Source organism: Henckelia pumila, chromosome 1, assembly GCF_033568475.1.
Source record: "Henckelia pumila isolate YLH828 chromosome 1, ASM3356847v2, whole genome shotgun sequence".
Taxonomy (NCBI): Eukaryota; Viridiplantae; Streptophyta; class Magnoliopsida; order Lamiales; family Gesneriaceae; genus Henckelia; species Henckelia pumila.
Window position 1 is genome coordinate 158,870,966 of NC_133120.1, and position 19,687 is coordinate 158,890,652.

Genomic DNA, 19,687 nt, shown 5'->3' on the forward strand with positions numbered 1-19,687 from the left:
TAATTTAATAATTAATTTTGATATTATATATTTTTTGTTGACCACATAGATGAATGATGTGAGTGCATTATTGTACCTAGGTGGTCATGTTATTGTTCAAAACGAGAGGGTCGGATATAGCATACCAGCAACTAGGCCCATGAAAATCCGACGTTCTATCAGATTTGCTCAGTTGGTGAATAAGGTGCACCGCCTCCTACAAATAGATCCATCACAATTCACTATTAAACTATCAACAAAATATTCTTATGAAGTTATGACTCGTCATATCGAAGAGCATGTGTACATCACAGATGATGAGAGTCTACAATTCATGTTTGATTCGTCGCTACTACATTATTTTTACCTGTATGTTGAATCATCTCCAGTATCTTATGAGGTAAGAAGCTGTGATAATGAGCCGTTCATGCCAGAGATAACACAAGGTTTGAGTACAATGGATTTCAATGAGCATCCACAAACTTCTGCACGCCACAATGATGCCGCAGGTTCATAATTGTATTCTGGAACTGATACAGGCAATTGGGATCATCACACCATGGTTTCCACGGAGCAAGATCACGGATGGGTCCAAAACGAAACACTATCATGGGATTTATATTCACGGTCTTGGAGTCATCATATCACGAATCCCACACAAGAATATATTCCTAGGGGGTTCAATACATCCAGAGTGTTGGATTTAAATTACGGAGATACAGGACCGAGTATCATGAACCCAAGATCTTTTTACAATGCGCAAAATATGGTTGATGACCATATCAGGGGAGCAAATATGCAAGAAGCAATTATAGGAAATATTACAGAGGCACATGATCTGTTTGGTGACAGTTCTCATAATGTAATGAGTAGTGACAGTGAGCCTGATGTAGCATCAAGTGATAGGGAAGAAGATGATCGTGCCAACACACTACGTGAAGTTGACGCCCAACTCCATACAAGTATTGCATAACTCGTGATAGAGATAGGTCAATACAGCGGAACCCCAGCTATACGTATTCACCATATCGATGTCCTCAAGAAATGATAAATACATAAGATTCACCGCAGAACTCTCTGAGTCCGGAAACATACATCCACCGATAATCAATAATGCCACACAACGAGAATATTTCACAACGTCGTCATCTGTGCTTTCATCATTAATCATATGATCTAAACAGTGTTTTCGTATAGCGGTGAGGGAAAGGTGGCCACCTTTGATTTTATTAGCCTCGGGCATAAAACCCAACCAATATAAACAGCGTTGCTGCAACTCATTTTTTGTGTATGCAGTATCTACACCAGTGATAGGAATGCCATCGATATTCAAACCCCAAATTATTGCAACGTCCTGTAGGGTTATCGTGGTCTCACCGACTGGAAGGTGGAACGTGTGTGTTTCTCGATGCCATCTCTCTATCATGGCTGTAAGCAAGTGATTATCATAATATTTTATGGGTTCACACTGTAATATACCATAAAAACCCATGCGAGCCAACCATAGACGAACACGATGGTGAATTCCTTCACTATACAATGTCCATAGAGAATGATCAGAACGACGTGGGGGTATAAGTGAATCCATATTCTCGGCATTGATATTGTTCGAAATATGTCTATCTTGTAAATACAATACATTTTCTGCATTTTCCGTCATCCTACAATTAATAAAATATGAATGTAAGTTATATTATTTTTTATATCTAAAAATAACCGATGACATTCAATAAAAACATCATACATACATTTATATTATTAATAATAAGAATTTAATAAAAATATCAATTTTTAGTATGAATTAGTGTGTGTGAGATTTTAAGTGGTTAAAAAATAAAGTAAAAGTTGTTCTCGTTTTATAAAATGTGTAATTATCATATTTCAATAACTTGATTTGATGCTCATCATTTTTTAATAAGTTTTTTAAATTATCATGTTGAGTAATTGACGATTATCATATCAAAAAATTATTTAACTCAAGTCATTATTACACCATAATTTATTATTATTAACAATACTGACAAATAATATAACTAGCTTATTAATTACTATTTACTATTATTCAAGATCTTCTTACTCAAATTATTATTATTATATTATTTTATTATTGATAATTTATTTATTTTTTATTTTGTAATGTTTGTAGTATATAATTTTAAATAATTAAATCAATAACATAATTTTTTTTAAATAATTAAATCAAGAATATTTAATTGTGTGATCTATAACATAAATAATTTTATAATTAATTTCATTATTATTTACAATACTTTAATTATTATTGATCATTATACTAAAAGATATTATTTATTCAATAATAACATTGTGATCGTTACTACACTTTATTTAAAATTAAATTTAATATTCAAATTATTATTATTATTTTAGTAATTACAATAACTACAAATTTATATTATTATTATTAAATTTAATTATTATATATATATAATATGTAATTTTAGTTATTTTTCCGGTTTGAAAATTAAAACTAGTTAAATTTTAATAATTAATATAATATTTAAATATTTTTTACAAATAAAATTTAGAAATTTTAATTATTTCCGATAATTTTAAGACTATATTACTGACTAATATATGCATATATATTAAAAATATCTACTTTTGCTTCTATTTTTTGTAGGATAGTATTACGAAAAAATATAAACACTAGAGTTTAGTAAAAAAAAATAAAATTATCAATTTACATCTTATTTTTGTCAAAATAATTATTTACATTCAAAATTATTCATTTTATTATAATATATTTTATATTTGAATTAGAAAAATTTATTCATGACTAGTGTAGTATTTTCAGATTTATTTATTTTTAATAAACATATTTGAATTAATATACGTAAGAATTATAAAAAATAACAAAAATAAAAAATAATCACCATTACATAAATCTCTTATTACGTATATTAATTCAAATATATCTATTAGAAATAAATCTGAAATAATACTACACTAGTCATTAATAAACATTTCTAATTTAAAATAAAATATATTATAATAAAATTAATAATATGAATGTTCTTTCAAAAAAATAATAATAATATTGAATGTTAATAAATAGAAAATATTTTTAAACAAATTAGAACAAAATATACAACGAAATAAAAATCATAACAAAAAAAATTATTACAACAAACTAAAAATTAAACATAGGTGCTTACCTTTAATAAACACGAAAAAAAATCCACGTACACTTCAAATCCCGAATTAAATTATACTGCAACATTATTTAAAAATAAAATAAAAACACATGACTAAATTAAAAATTTTAATAAAAAGCAAAAATAAAATGACATTAGAAATACTTTCCTTAAAAATAAGAAACACGATACAAGGAAGGAAGCAGATGATATGCGAAACAAAATGATAGCATGAAGAATGAGCAAAGTGCCAATATATATATATTGAATCATTGAATAGGGGAGCAAGGGGTTGTTCACCCGTGAATTAAAGGTGTCATAATGATACCTTTATGAATCCGGAGCAGACTGCTTCGGATTCAATAAAGAAGTCTGGTCAAGTTTGACCAGATTCTTCCTTCTTTTATTTTTTTTTTTAATTTATAAAACCAAAAAAAATAAAAAAATAATCCGGAGAGACTGTCATGGCAGAGAATCCGGGACAGTATGTCCTGGATTGTACTAGATAAAAAACATCTCCAGTTTACACTATTTTTGTTAATATTTTTTAATTTTATATTATTTAATAAAAAAACCCAAGCTTTTATGCTATGCTTTTATGCAATTTTTGTGCTTTTTAATTAATTTTTTAGGAAAAAGTTCGTACAAGTTTGCTGATTAACGAACATGGGATTTGAAAAATTTTGATCTGCCCCCCACATTACCCCAAAATTACAAATCAGCCACCACCTTTAAATATCTTTCCTTCCCAATGGCCAAGCTTCATCTAGATTCTAGGGTTTCCTTCTCAACTCGTCTTCCCGCTCCTCCCCAAACTACGGAAATTTCATACTCCAACGACCTATACAAGCACCTATACTTACATGTATGCCTGTATCACTCTTAACTGGTATCTAAATCCGTCCCTTAATCTTCCCTTCCAAGCTTAGTGTCTAGTTTCGCCTACTTTCTTCGGGGAAGGGCCACCGATTTTGAGGAGTTTTTGTGGCAATTGATTCGTTTGTATCGAAGTATTTGCGGAAAGGAATGATGCAGGTTCATGAATCAGAGACGATAGAAACTCCCGCTTTGGAGGAGCGTGAGGATTCCCGAGTAGTCGAGGAAACGGAGACTCTGGACGAAGATTGTGGCAAGAATGGTTTGAATTTGGGGTCGGCTATAGATGTTTCTGGGAAAATCTTGGACTTTCCCTTGATTGATGTCGGGAAAAATGAGGTGGAGGAGGTGTATATGTATAAGAATGAGTTGAATTTAATACCTAGGGTTGTGGGGAGGCTTAAGGGGCTGAAGACTCTGAAGTTTTTCGCCAATGAGATGAATTTGTTTCCCCGGGAGTTCAAGAACTTGGTGGAGCTGGAATGCTTGCAAGTGAAAGTTTCTATTCCCGGATTGAGTGGGTTGGAGTTGAGTAAATTGAAGAACTTGAAAGAATTGGAGCTTTGTAGAGTGCCACCTAGGCCATCAGCTTATCCAATTTTGAGTGAGATCGCCGGGCTCAAGTGCTTGACAAGGCTGTCTATTTGTCATTTTTCGATTAGGTAAAAATTCCTTCTGATCTGAACTGAATGTTGTATGATAGAACTTTGTGATTGATACCTGTTAGTTTTTTGAAAAGCAAATATATAGTACACTACGAGACAAAGTGAGTGATTTTGCCTTCAATAGGTGCTATGAACTCTAAGACAAATTGGTGAGAGCTATGCAGAGTGCTGAAATAATTGAAAAAATCGTAGGGGTAGTTTCTGTTAGTTGAGATCACTTCTGCTGCATTTGAATTTTAGCTGTGTAACCACTATAGGTGGCTTACAACCGTGACCAATTAATCAAACACGAATGTGGAGATCTATGTGGTAGCTAATGTATATATATATATAGTTGTTGAGAAAAACATTGGAGGCATGGAACAGGGGTAGGGTTATCCAAGTGTTGGAATGTATTCGATATTCAACTGAGTAGTATCAGTATCTATTTTTCATATTTTTCCGCACTTGAAGCATCAATCGTGGATTGCATAATTTATAAGATTTTAGACATCGATAATTTGGGTGATTTACATAGAAGGGGATTTACTTTCTATGTTTGCTCTGTTACATAAAACTCCATGTTTGCTGTGTACTAAACCTTATTCTGGTTCTTCTTTCTGTAACAAAAACCTTAACATCTAGGTAAACACAATGTATTCTTCATCTCCCTCTCCCTCCCCCACCTCCTCCCCCTTCTCCTCTGTGACTGTATTTTCATTTTTCAAGCATTGGACCAAGAGAAGAACCACATTTTTGGTTGGCCCATAATGGTGTCTGTCTGTACCCAACATCTTTGCATCAACTGAATCTTAAGGTCCATGCGACATACATCCAAAGTGGTTACTGGTTAACAGGCAACAAGGTTCTATAATGACTTCTTGCTTCTATCCACTTTCAAATCTATGGAGAGGTAATGCAGATGGAGATTTTCTTCTGGCGATGTGCTATGAAACACAAACTTCCAGTCCTGCTTTTTCTTTTCTTTATTTAAGTTCCTTGAGGATCGAACCACTCTTTTTCGGACATATATAGTTTGCAGCAGACACAATCTTTAAAACTTTCAATAGATAGACTTGCTATATATGTAGTTTCCCATTGGAAGTGCCGAAGTGTAATATCAGTGATAATTCCTCTGGTTGAAATAATATTTAATTAAGTCATGCTGTCAGTTGAGCTTTTGTTGGTAAATAGTTGGCAACAGGTGGAACTTTAAAACCTCATATGGATAGATTTGCTCCTTATGTAGTTGGTCGATATATGCAATATCATCTATATAGATTCTACTTATGTAGTTTGACGATGGATGATTATTATAAATGTTATTTCATTGTCATGCATCAACAGTCATGTAAGCTGTGCTGTTTGTTGTGCTTATACTGGTGATGTTTTATATTTCACGTGCATGTTATTTTCCTGCAGATACCTTCCTCCAGAAATTGGCTACCTTGAGAATTTAGAGTACTTGGATATTTCGTTTAACAAGATGAGGAGTTTACCGGATGAAATTGCTTCCTTGAACCTATTGGTATCTCTTAAAGTCGCTAATAATAAATTAACCCAGCTTCCATCTGGACTTTCATATCTGCATAGATTGGAAAACCTTGACCTGTCAAGTAACCGGTTGACATCTTTGGCGTCACTCGAACTTGAAGCAATGCTTACCCTTAAAAGTCTAAACCTTCAGGTACATACCCACATGTTTAACAGTGGATACAGATATTTGCTCGATGTGATCTCTATCTTCTATGGAGAAATCTTTGTCATGATCTCTTTCTTCCGTGGAGAAATCCTTGTCATTTCTACATATTCAGATGTCAAACTGTCTGTTTTTTTAGCCTTTATTCCGAATGTTTTACAAAATTGGTTAATTTTTTTTCTCAATACTTATTGAAGCACAATCAACTCTTTGATTGTCAAATACCTTCATGGATATGCTGCAATTTGGAAGGGAATGGCAAAGACCTATCCACCGATGAATCTGCTGAGATGGATGTATATGAGGGTGTCATCCAGGAGATTCATAATAGTTCTTGTAATGAAGAGGCATCTCTATCTCTCTCTAATTGTATGGGTGTTTGTGTGCTGCCCCCACACCCCTCAAACACACACAAAAAGCTGTGCCTGTATGTTGGTTTTTCTTTTTAATCTTGCATCTGGCTGATGTTTGTAGTTTGACATGTTGCAGGCTCTTCTACCGCGCCATCAAGTCAATTAGTTGGACTATCCCCTAATAATCGATGTTTAGCTGCACGAAGGTCCAAAGGATGGAAGCGCAGGTATAATTTGCAAACAAAAGCTCGACAAGAGAGATTGGACAACTGCAAGAAGTGGAAAGTTGATGCAACAATGCAAAGCTCGTCGGAGAAATGCATGCCGTGCAGAGTCTCTGTTCATAGTGATGATGCCTTGTCAAAAGATTTATGTGTTGTTGCAGATGCAGAGCTTGATTGCAAAGATCTAATTGTAGATGGTGAGATGCATGTAGGTTCACCTATTATTCCCGGGGACGAGGATTTAAGTGTTACAAAAGAGTCTGTAGATGGATGTTTATGTTCGGCAATTGACTCTGATGGGATGCACAAGGAGGCAGAACCTGACGGTTCGGGATATGATGCAGTTTTGGACCCTGTTTCAGATGCTGCTAAGGTGGTGGGTGAAGGTTCCTCGTCTGAAACATCTAATAGTGTACAAAAGTCAAAAAGGCATTATGAGAAGGATATTGACAATCCCAAGCCCACTAAATCACGGAGACCAACCAATGACCCTTCTTACTTGTCTTGCCAATATAGTGAAAGATCGTTTTGTGGGGTTGGGGACTACCTACCTGATGGATTTTATGATGCAGGGCGAGATCGACCATTTATGCCGCTTGATAACTTCGAAAAAAATCTGCAGATGAATTCTCGGGAAGTGATTCTTCTTGATAGGTAGTTACTGAACTTAGTGTTTATTTCTGTCTATAATCGTGCTTTGATTTAAAGAACAATATTAGCCTGTCACCTATTGGATGTTCTCATCTAATCTGATTTAAAGCTGCTTCATATTAGGTTAGTAGCTGTAAAGGTTGTAATTATCTTAAATTGCTGATCCAGGGCAAAGGATGAGGAGTTAGACTCCATATTGTTACGTGCTCGACAATTGGTGCATCGATTTAATCAGATGAACCGTTCCATCAATGAACATAGAGTAGTAATCGATAATTTGCAAATTGCGTCATTGCTTGCTCTTTTTGTATCCGATCAGTTTGGTGGAAGTGACAAATTTGCTGTTGTTCAGAGAACACGAAAAGCTGTTTCTGGTTCAAACTACAAGAAGCCTTTTATTTGTACCTGTGCAACTGGAATTAGGGACGCCAATAATAAAACCTCCAGGCAGGGTGTGGAATCTGTAGATGATATTGTTTTCCATGATATCTGTGAAAAATCTCTTCGATTTATAAAAGAAAGACGTAATTCTACTGTAATTCCTATTGGGGATCTACAATTTGGTGTTTGTAGACATAGGGCTTTGCTGCTGAAGGTAATTCTCACTTTTTTTTTTAAATAAAAAAATGTATGTGCCAGCACTTTTGAAGAATTACTGATAGGATGTCATTGTTATCTGCTGTAGTATCTATGTGATCGGATGAAGCCTCGAATCCCTTGTGAACTTGTCAGGGGCTACTTGGATTTTTTACCGCATGCCTGGAATGTAGTTGTCATGAAAAAGGGTCAGTCATTGGTTCGCATGATAGTTGATGCATGCCATCCACATGACATCCGGAGAGAAAGTGACCCAGAGTATGCCTGCAGGTATGCCGTTGAGTTTTCTACATACTTATGGCCCTAAAAGTTAATGTATATGTGTATTTGTGTGGTAGTTATCGGCATGCTTACCTGATATAACATCTTTGTTTAAGATATGATTGACGTGCGGCACAATTTCACTGATGTTTTTGTTGAGATTTTGAGTCATGTTGAGATTTTGTTAATTTATTTAAGATCTTAGTGATCTGGAAATTTGTCTCTAGATGAATGGTTCGCCTTGAAATACCACTCGTCTCATAATTTTAGAAGATAATGTTTTTTTTTTAAGACAACTCTAATTCTGAAGCCAACTTTAAAATGATATTTTAGCTTGCCACTTATTCTGAGTAGTTCAGATGTTTTCATATGCTTTATTTTGTTTCAAATGTTTCAGTCTGCCATAACATCTTTGAACAGTTTGGTGATCCATGTCAAATGGTCTATTGTGGTATTTGGTGTACATGAAGGACTATGATTTTTTGTGGCATTGCACTTTTAATTCAAATTGCGCTGTTGACTGAATATTCGAAGTTAAAATGGAGATGCTTTTCATTTTAGGTATATTCCTTCAAGCCATGTCTATACACCTCTTGTTGCTGATGAAGGTGCTAGCCCTAATAGTTCATTTCCATCTGTATCTGTATCTGATGAAATCGGGAAACTGGCATCCACTACTTTGAGGCGCTGTAATTTTGGTTCACTGGAGGCTGCAATGAAGGTATATTTCTCTATTCGTTCTAATGAAGGAATATCATTATATTGACTACGTACATTTCAGAATCTCCATCTTTTTGGTATTTGTTGTATTTATTAATCTATTACATTTTAGTGTAGTGCCTTTTATTTCCTATGACTTCTATCAGGCTTTGCACCTAACTGTAGCCTTTTGCATGACTTCTATAAGGTTTTGACGACGTACATTTCAGAATCTCTATCTTTTTGGTCTTTATATTATTTATTAACCTACCAGGTTTTGACTACGTACATTTCAGAATCTCCATCATTTTGGTCTTTATATGTTTTCTAGAGTATTTATTAATCTATTACATTTTGGTGTATTGCCTTTTATTTCCAGTGGTTTTGCACCTGACTGTATCCTTTTGCATGATCTGGATATCTTCTAAGCATTTATGGCCTTCACCATGGGACCTGATTTATAAAAACAAATATCTTTTGGGCATGTGGCATTTCTGAATTTATTCATTATGCAGGTACGGACCATGGAAGTAAGTGGGGCTCCTGCCGATGAAGTCAGAAACTTTGAGTTATCTTGTTTAGGGGAAGTCAGATTGTTGCGTGTCTTGAACCATTCTTGCATAGTAGAATTTTACGGTCATGAGATAACTTCCAAGTGGTCTGTGACAGCAGAAAATTCTGGAGATCGTTCATTACAATCTGCTATCTTGATGGAGTACATAAAAGGAGGCTCCTTGAAGGTGACTGTTTTATAAGTTGGATCATTTTTGTGCACTGTCGTTCTATGACTTCACACAGTTTTTGTGGCTAATCTTCTATGCTGTCTGAAATCCACAGAGCTATGTGGAGAAAATATCAAGTTCTGGTGAGAAGCATGTTGCTCTGGACTTGGCATTGTCTATTGCCAGGGATGTCTCGTTTGCCTTGACTGAAATTCATTCTAAACAGATTATTCACCGTGACATAAAAAGTGAGAATGTATTGATTGATCTCGAGGAAAGGAAGCATGATGGCTCACCTATTGTGAAGATCTGTGATTTCGATAGGGCAATCCCTCTTCATTCTTACCTGCATACATGCTGCATTGCTCATGTTGGAGTACCTCCACCTAATATCTGTGTTGGTACTCCTCGGTGGATGGCTCCTGAGGTGTTTCGCTCGATGCATGAACAAAACACATATGGATTGGTGAGTTAATGTTGATGGCAGTGTTTTGGTGACTGACATGTGGTGATAAAATGAATTGACAATTATATATAAGTTGTTATTCTTGCTTTATTGAATTGTGAGTTGGTGTGCATTACATTGTTATCGATGGATGTGTAGAGTTATCATGAAAATTTACTTGAGTGGATGGAATTGGTTTTCGTGTCTCCATAAATTGTTCGCACATCAGAAATATCTCTGTTTGGCTAGTCTTTGGACAGGAGTGTGCTAGAACATTCATCCAGAACTTCTTTTCAGATGCACAATTGAATCACTAAAAACATAGTTGCTTACCACTATAATTTATTCCCGTGCTCTTTGGTTTCCCACAATTCGGAACATTAATATTACTTTTTCTCACAGCAGTCCTTCACCCCCATTTCACATTATTTAGCGATCAGTTGATAAGAGTAAATTGTTATCTCCAATCAGACACTCAGGTTTTGTTGTTTGTCTTACAATTTTTACCCTTGCTCGTAACTTGACAGGAGGTGGATATCTGGTCGTTTGGCTGTCTGCTTCTGGAATTGTTAACATTACAGGTCCCGTATTCTGGATTATCAGAATCTGAAATTCATAATTTTCTGCAGGTAAATTGCTTCTTTGATGTCCAATTGATGCATGTATATGAAAGGGTGTGAAAATTATGGTGATAACTAAACTTGCTTCCACCTGATTTAGAAAATTTGCCAAAGTACCATTACAAAACTACTAATTTTTTATGCTCGGTCCTAATATTTTGCCTGGTTCTTGAAACCTACTTGATGAATATGCAAGTCTTTTAAATCTTTTCTCATTTAGAATTTTAACTATTCTTAGAGACATCCTTATCTTCTGCTACACAGAAAGTACGATAATTGTTGGATAAATTTATGGTGTTTTCAGAAGATATTTTAAGAAACATATTTTCAGAAGTTCTTTCTATTAGAGAATAATTTTCATGGTTTGTCGTGCTCTGAGAATGACACAATCTATTACATATGCCCATGCCCATGTCATTTTAAGTAGTACATGTGCATTTTAAAATTTTGAAATATTATTTGTTATTTTTTAATATAATATGATAATGTAATTGTTTGCATCTGTTTTGACTGTTTTCATGTGCAGACAGGAGAGCGGCCTAGATTAACAGATGAACTCGAGGAATTGGCTCAATCCGATGAGGAACTCGAGGCCAAGTCTCAAACCCTTTGGTTTCTCGTGAAACTTTACCGTCGATGCACCGAAAAGGATCCAGCCGATCGTCCATCATCCAAGAACATCTATAATTTGTTACTCAATCACATCAGCTCAATTAGTTCAAGAAGCCCAGAACAAGAATAGTATTCTTTCCTGCTGGTATTTATACACCCTGACTCAAGAATTTTGGGACATTTGCAATTGTTTATTGTTACAATAGGTATAGTATAGATCCCTATAGAGCAACGGTTGAGTTTTTAGCCTGATCACAGACATGAGGGATTAGATCCATAAACCCGATAATTTATTTTTCTAACAAAATACAGAGTACAAGAATCCACGATTTCATTCTTGTACAGGTTTGGGTGTCTGAACGTTTCGCATGGTGCAATTCTGTGATTGATGTAATTTACGAACGTTGAAGTACGAATTCATCTGACTGGGTTTTCAATATATTGTGGTGGATCCTTGGTCTCATCAGGTGCATGAAAGAGATGTTTTAATTATGTTGGGTTCGATGACTCGTTTGTAACAGATGTTTGGATTCAACGAAATTAAGGAAGGCTTCCGTGAATGTGAATCGGTTGGTAAAATTGCAGGTGTTGACCACTAGGAGCAAATTTTGGGTCTTCAGCAATTAATAAGCTTTAAAAATGGTTTCATTCCACAGGGTCTTTTATTATTTATTTTTTATTTTCCTTTTAAAATCCAATGTTTTGCATGCTGAAACTAGTTTATTAAAACTTGTAACGCATTAAAGGCATATAAATCTCGAACATATGAAAATGAAGATTAGTGAAATAATAATATGTAACTTTGGTCTTTGAATTTTTATCTCTTGGCTATAATGAGACATGTATATTAAGTATTAGTGTTCGAATCAAGTGTATGGCATGAGAGTCCAGCAATCAACATTTAAACAAACCATCCAAGAACCAATTTTTTTTTACCAAGTTACTAGATGAACGTCCGGAGCTCATCCCATGGGGCGAGCCGTCCTCGACGTTGGACGAGTCCCAAGTCCCAAATTTTGCCGAATGCTGTTTGGACTCGAGTACATGACCAAGGTTGGAAACATTGCTTCTAGCGAGTAGATAGATATATTCCAATTGATAAGTTGAATAATGTTTCAATTTCGAAAGCTTATTATTGCTGGAATGTTTGGATTAGGGAAATTTCATGCTACTTTCAGGAAAGTATCCTAGAGATGTATCTAAAGGTGAATTGTATGTTTCTCAAAAAAAAAAAAAAAAGAAGGTGAATTGTATTTAATAATAGATGTGAGGTAAAATATAGTACAAAAGATCCATATTTTTAGCCATGAAAGTTTTGACATTGAAATAGGTGCTACGAATAAAATGATTAACTATGACTTGTTTGAAATTTGAGGAATTTTAGGAGCCAACAAGATGACCTCCTCTTAAAGAAAATGAGAGAGCAAGAACTACAAACAAAACAAATTTATTTAAATTCAATACAATCAAGATCATAAATCTTATGTATTTGGTCATTTTTGCTCATTTCTTTGTATTTGGGGAGTTTAAACTTATTGTCTAAATCCAAATCCTCCTCGTGAAAGCGATTTGGTTTATTAGATTTGTGTATATTAGGAATTATAATTCTTTAAAATCTCATAAGAATAGTAGTAAAGTCTTTGGAAAATTGTATAAAATTGCTTGTAAGTGAGATTAGTGGATTGTACATCGCTATTACTGGAGCCTTTAAGTAAAAAAGATACTGAAAACATTAACAATTTTTTTTCAACCCTCAAGATCAAGTAAGTACTAATTAACATTCCTATGTTCCAAATCATGCATTCTCCAATTTATTTTTCTATCTATTTTCTTCCTTTCTTCCTCAAATCTCTCTATTTTTCCCCCATTTTCAACAAATTATTTCATACCAACATTTAAAAACCTCCAGGAAAACATACCCTTCATTCAAATAATATTTATTTTACCTTAGAAATAAAAGATGAGATTAGAGATTGACTTGAGAATTCGTACGAGAAGACCAAGACTGAGCTTGATCGATGTGGTCTACATGTCGCTCTCTTTTGGTGTCAAAATCATAATTGGCACATTTTTAACATGGAAATGGAGACACATTAAATCAAAGTAGTTCACTTCAAGAAATATTCATCAGGTCTATATATCCTACATTTTTATGGCTCTATGTATTATAGTCAAATATATGTTGGAACATAAATTAAAATAGTTGGTAGGTAGGCATATTGATGCCCTTACTTTCACCAACATAGAGAAGACCATAAAAGTCTTAATAGTAACTGCCAAAATTATTGATTTTTTTTTAAATTTTTTAAATTTTTTTTTGTCGCCAACTACCCTTATTAAATTGCTGTGATAATAACCTATTTGCCTACAAGCCAAATACAGAAGAGGTTTTATGATAATAGAAAAAGGAAGAAATGAAAAATGGGATAGTTTTAGTATTACGTACACACAGGTCATATCAACATCTTCTTCTTTTTTTCTTTTTTTTTTTTCAATATAATTTGCAGATAATCAATGTCAAAGATTAATTATCTATAGCTAAGAGCTATTTTCCCATCTGGAAATTTTGTTTTTGAATAGTTATATAGATTTATATATATAAACTTGTACCATTGCTTATTTTATAGATATTGTTAAAACAAAAAGTGAATTTTATAAATTTTAGTAGTAGAGATCCAAATTCTTTTTTTATGGTATTAACTTGTAATATTATTGAAACTAAATAAAATTACAATCACGAGATTATCAATCAAAAAGGAAAAACTACATGCTCTCACACAAAGGAGGAAGTTGATGATATAGCAAAAGTATCTAACTCGATAAATTGGTCCTATGATAGACAAGTTGACTTTTACAAATTTCACTTGTCAAGTCAATTTTTGATTAATATTATACAGGATATTTGTGTGAATATATATCTGAATTCAAAACAAAAAAGTATTGAGATATATATATATCTCATATTATTTGTTTTGAATCTAGGCCTAGCTAGGTGTTCACCGGAGGGCTTCGTTGGACGGTTAATAGGTCACAAATCGAGTAAAACAAACCAAATTTAGGTAACACAAACCAAATTTAGGTCATCCATAACTCCGTTTATACAATATATATCTGGTGTATTTGTCCTTTTTTTTTTTTTTGCACCATTTAATCATGTTCTACATCATATCATATGGATATTCAAGGACTATATATAATATCAAACCACAATACATGACTAGTATTTCATTCATATAACATAGAAAATTACAATATAACATCTTGTGCATTGGGGCAAGTTGAAACCAAGGGTCTTTGAAAACATGTATTTCGTGTCCAAATCCGATCCGATCCCAGATCCACCGAAGATCGATCCCGAGCGAGCATATCCGAACCCGTAATATCTGGGTGAGACTATGCTCCACCAGGTGTACTACACCTGGTAGAGCTAAGCCCTTGGATCAAGGGAGGGCCCACATGATAACATGTGGGTCCCACATATTTTCATGTGGGCCCTATTGATCCAAGGGCTATACTTTGGAGAAGAACTCCAGATGCAGCATAGTCTCACCCTAATATCCTTAATTAGCCACATGTAAGAGAGGTTGGAGCCCAATGTAACCCACAAAAAGGCAGTGGATGTAAACCATTTGGCTTTGAACTGAAAATCTATGAAGTTGAGATTACCTACAATCAATCCTAAAAAAAAAAATAAGAAAAAAAAGAAAAGAAAACCAATATCGCGAGAATCTCACATATTTTACCAGCTGCCCACATAATCAAATTTTATGGTAAATAAATCGAGTAACACAACACATATAAACCAATTAATTAATCAAACATAATATGATACCATTTTTAAAAATAGTATTAATTTTTACATTAAATTAGAGCTCGCATGCACGGCAACATGTAACGTGCATAGGACCACTCTACAAGCTAGCTACTATAACATAATTATATATATATATATAATTATATATAATAATAATAAATTAGCGTAGCGTAGCTACTAGCTAGCTGGCTGCCTATCGCCCCTTTCTGCCACCCTGTTACTGCTTTCAAGGACCACGATTTTTTCGTCTATATATCTACGTATATATTAGGGTTTTCTATCCGTGTTCAAGGGTGAACATGATTACACACACTAATTATATATATGTGTATATATATTGTGTGTGTGTGTGTGTTTTTTTCTTTGAATATTTTGTGCCATAATTAGTTATGGGATTAGCTTTAATAAATGCAGGTCACATGTGATCATCTGCCACCAGCATGCGAGAAAGATAAACATATATATATATATATGGAAAAATTATTTTTTTGGTCCTGTATGTTTGTCACTTTGCGATTTCGGTCATCTACATTTTTATATTTCAGTTTTAGTTCGCTATCTTTATTTTTTTTTGGCAATTTTAGTCATTTTTTCGATGTCGCGCTGATGTGTCACCAATACAGTGCTGATGTGTAGCTGACATGTACAGTGTCACGTCAGAATTTTCGAAGAAAAAAGACCTAAATTGCCAAAAATCGAAACATGAATGACTAAAACTAAATATGAAAATATAAATAACCAAAATCGCAAATTGACAAATATACATGACCAAAATTGCAGTTTTTCCTATATATATTTAAAAGTTTATAGTATATATATATATAATTAATTGGTTTTCGTCATAATTTTTATTTATTATATCTCCACTTTCTTTTTTTCCATATTTTTCTACATACATAACTTACTTATTAAATTTAGCGTTTTTCCGTGCATTTAACCGGTCATTATGATGGGGTATTTATAGAGCATGTTATCCGGATTTATTAGGACGAATTAATCGACTTCTAACTTGTCTTCTTCACCTCATGTTCATATATCATAGTTTTGGATAGACAAAATTGGAAATGTTATTGGAGCTAGCTCAGCCCTTAAGTTATGACCATTGCTAAGTTAAGGAAGAAATAAAATTAACTTTAATTAGATATATATTCAATTCTTTAACTAAAACTAGTAAATTAATGTGGCAATAAATTTTGATATGCGACATATTTTTTTGCAAGGGGGAAAAAGAAAGAAGTGAAAATGGATAAACTTGGAAGCACATAATTGATATCCCAACATTAGTTTCGCTAGGCTGATAGAATTTAATGAATGAATTCTAGGGGCGAATAGTTTTAATTACCTCTTCAAATTTTAATTTCGAGCAATTAAACGACAATAAGAATTGCAACAAATGTCACTTTAAATGATGATATAATATCTTTAGAAAATATCAACGTTGATAAATTATATGCTTAAATTGTCGAAGGCATGTGGAGTCGTGGAAACTCTTAAATATGGAATTCAAATTTGTCTATACAATCGAAGATGATGAGATTCATTTCTTCATAATTTGATTAATTTTATACATACACACACGCAATGTCTCTCCTTTTAAGTTTAAAAATAATATTATTGATCATACTACACACAATACTACGTGGAATTCCGAAATTGTTGAAAACCTCATGTGAAAACAGACAGGGCGGAGCCAGAACTAGATATTAAGGGGGCTAATAGCAAACTCGAGAAAGATCAAATATTTATTATATAATATAACAATAAAAATTTTAATATATTATATTTGTATCAAATTAATACTACATTAATATTCATCATAAAAATTATAAATATATCATTATTTCTCGAATCTATTAGAATTTAGAAATTCTCATTGCAAATCACAAAAATCATCTACGACTACATGAAAACTATATCGAACTTTTCAAAAATTTGATTTTCAATATACACTAGCAAACAATCATTAAAAATTTCACATTTCATTATATTATGAAGCATAATTCTGACTATATTTATAAAATAATTACATATTTAAAAAAACAAAAAAAATCAATATATTTCAAAATATTAAGAATCTTCTCGAGTACATGGTAGAAATAAATGAAACAAAAAAGTTATTTTAAAAATCCCGTAATAAAACATTAATGACAATGGATTTTTTTTTTAAAAAAAACACGTCTCACAAAAATTTAAAAATGAGTTATAATTCAAGAGAGTAAGAAAAAAAAAAAAGAAAAAGAACACACATTTTATTTTGTAGCTTTTAATCAAGATGAAGGGAATGGGGTGGAAGAGAAGAGAAGAAAAAAAATTAAAGGCCAAATATTGTATGAAAAAATTGAGGTTGACATTCGATAGATTATATTTCTCAGTTTTATAAAATTATTTCAAAAAAATAAAAATATATTAATATTTTGAAAGGATAAATAAAATTATATAAATTTTTTAGATGAAATAATAAAAAAATTACAACATATATATATATATACATATATTATAGAACTAAAAAAAAAAATTTGGGCCCCCCCTACACGTAACATACCTCCGCCCCTGAAAACAGATATATTAACTCATCGTGTTTTTAAATATTGAGGACATACATCTTTATGTTTTCAAATATTAAACGCACACATCTTTGTCCGTACATATTAACGTTAGCGTGCTAAAGATGTGAAAACACGAAGAGATAATAATTATGACAGGTTTGTAAAAATCTCATGATTTCATGAGAGTATTGAATGCAATTAACTAACCAATTTCTTTTGAGTAACACTCTTGTGAAACGGTCTCATTCTTGAGACGGGTCAACTCTACCCATATTTATAATAATAAGTAATATTTTTAACATAATAAAATGTAATACTTCTTAATGGATAATATATATATATATATAAGAGACATGTCTCAAAAAATGACCCCTGAGACCGTCTCATAGGAATTTTTGTCATTTCTTTTATATACACCTACAAATTTTTTGAGGAATAAAATCCGTACAAATCCAGGGTGACAACAACACATTTTCAATAACAACTTTGGATGTTGATTTATTAAAATTGGGGAAACTATATTTTTTATCACGTAACATTGCATATTTAATTTTTGTCAGGTTATTAGTCAATTTACGATAATATTTAACTAATTTGTACTTTTTTTAAATTTAGTTTTTTTTTTCTTTCAATCTAGTATTACTTTATTAGAATACTACAACGATATCGGAAAATATCGACGTAATTTTGGAAAAATTAAGGAAATTGAAAAATATGTGTAGATTAATGGACTAAGATTATATGAATGGACTATTATTATTAGTATTTAGCTGCACGCGTTGTGTGAGTACATTTTGTTTTTTTTTAAAAAGATAATAAATAATAAATTGTAAAATTAAAAAATAATAAAAATATAACGTTTTCTTAAACAAATATTCAATAAAATAAGTGTCATATTTGTAAATAAAATAATATCAAAGAGCACAAAGTAAGCTTTTAATGGCTAAAAAAAATCGATTTTTAAAAAACAATAAATAATAAATTAAAAAATTAAAAAATAATAAAAATATAACGTTTTCTTAAACAAATATTCTATAAAGTGAGTGTCATATTTGTAAATAAAATAATATCAAAGAGCACAAAGTGAGTTTTTAATGGTTAGAAAAGAGAAAACCTTATAAAATGACTATTTTGCCCAATAATTTTGGTTTTATTGAAAATTAAGTTAGGAGATAATGATAATTTCAAATCAAGCTTCACCAACTAATTGAAAGTTTGTTAATTAGAGGGTCTCTACTTTAATAAGATATATTAAGATGACAAAAATGGAAAAAAAAAAGAAAAAAAAAGAGTAAGTCTTGTGTAAGAAGGTCTCACGGATTGATCTTTATCCGTGAGATGTGTCAACCATTACCATATTTGTAATCAAAAATAATATTTTTGACATAAAAATTAATATTTTTGATATGTAACCAATAAGAGATCCGTCTCATAAATTCGGCCCATAAAACTGTTTCACATGAATTTTTGCGACAAAAAATGCAAAAATATGACCAAAAATATAATTTTCCCACTAAAATTTTGAAAGTTAATTAATGTGTTTTCTGATTATTTTATTTTATTATTATTTCAATTGTATTGATGTAAGTTTTTATATTATAATAACTATAACAAGAATCTGTAAATAAAATATTGATCGAGGCCGAGTAGTGTGAAGACGTGTATTATTCTAACTTTTCCTATTTTATAGTATCTTCGCAACTAAAGCATAATATCCCAAAATCATTAAATCATCAATATATCTTCAAGTACAGATTGAATCGTGAAACGCCGCCGTCGAATTTTATTAT

At 32.3% G+C, this 19,687-nt stretch overlaps 1 protein-coding gene across 3 annotated transcripts; it reads left to right on the plus strand.

Annotated features, from left to right (window-relative positions):
* Window positions 1-3,918: 3,918 nt before the first annotated feature.
* Window positions 3,919-12,029, plus strand: LOC140877385 (uncharacterized). Of its 3 annotated transcripts, none has more exons than XM_073280918.1 (11): window positions 3,919-4,672; window positions 6,077-6,341; window positions 6,551-6,722; window positions 6,843-7,584; window positions 7,750-8,176; window positions 8,267-8,448; window positions 9,001-9,160; window positions 9,654-9,878; window positions 9,976-10,326; window positions 10,833-10,934; window positions 11,452-12,029. In XM_073280918.1, the coding sequence occupies exons 1-11, from the start codon at window positions 4,161-4,163 to the stop codon at window positions 11,665-11,667; spliced, it is 3,354 nt and encodes a 1,117-aa protein (XP_073137019.1). In that variant the 5' UTR covers window positions 3,919-4,160; the 3' UTR covers window positions 11,668-12,029. The 3 variants fall into 3 exon arrangements, with proteins under 3 accessions (XP_073137019.1, XP_073137023.1, XP_073137029.1); XM_073280922.1 differs by having other exon boundaries at window positions 6,551-6,689; XM_073280928.1 differs by lacking the exons at window positions 10,833-10,934; window positions 11,452-12,029 and having other exon boundaries at window positions 9,976-10,003; window positions 10,087-10,252.
* Window positions 12,030-19,687: the final 7,658 nt, after the last annotated feature.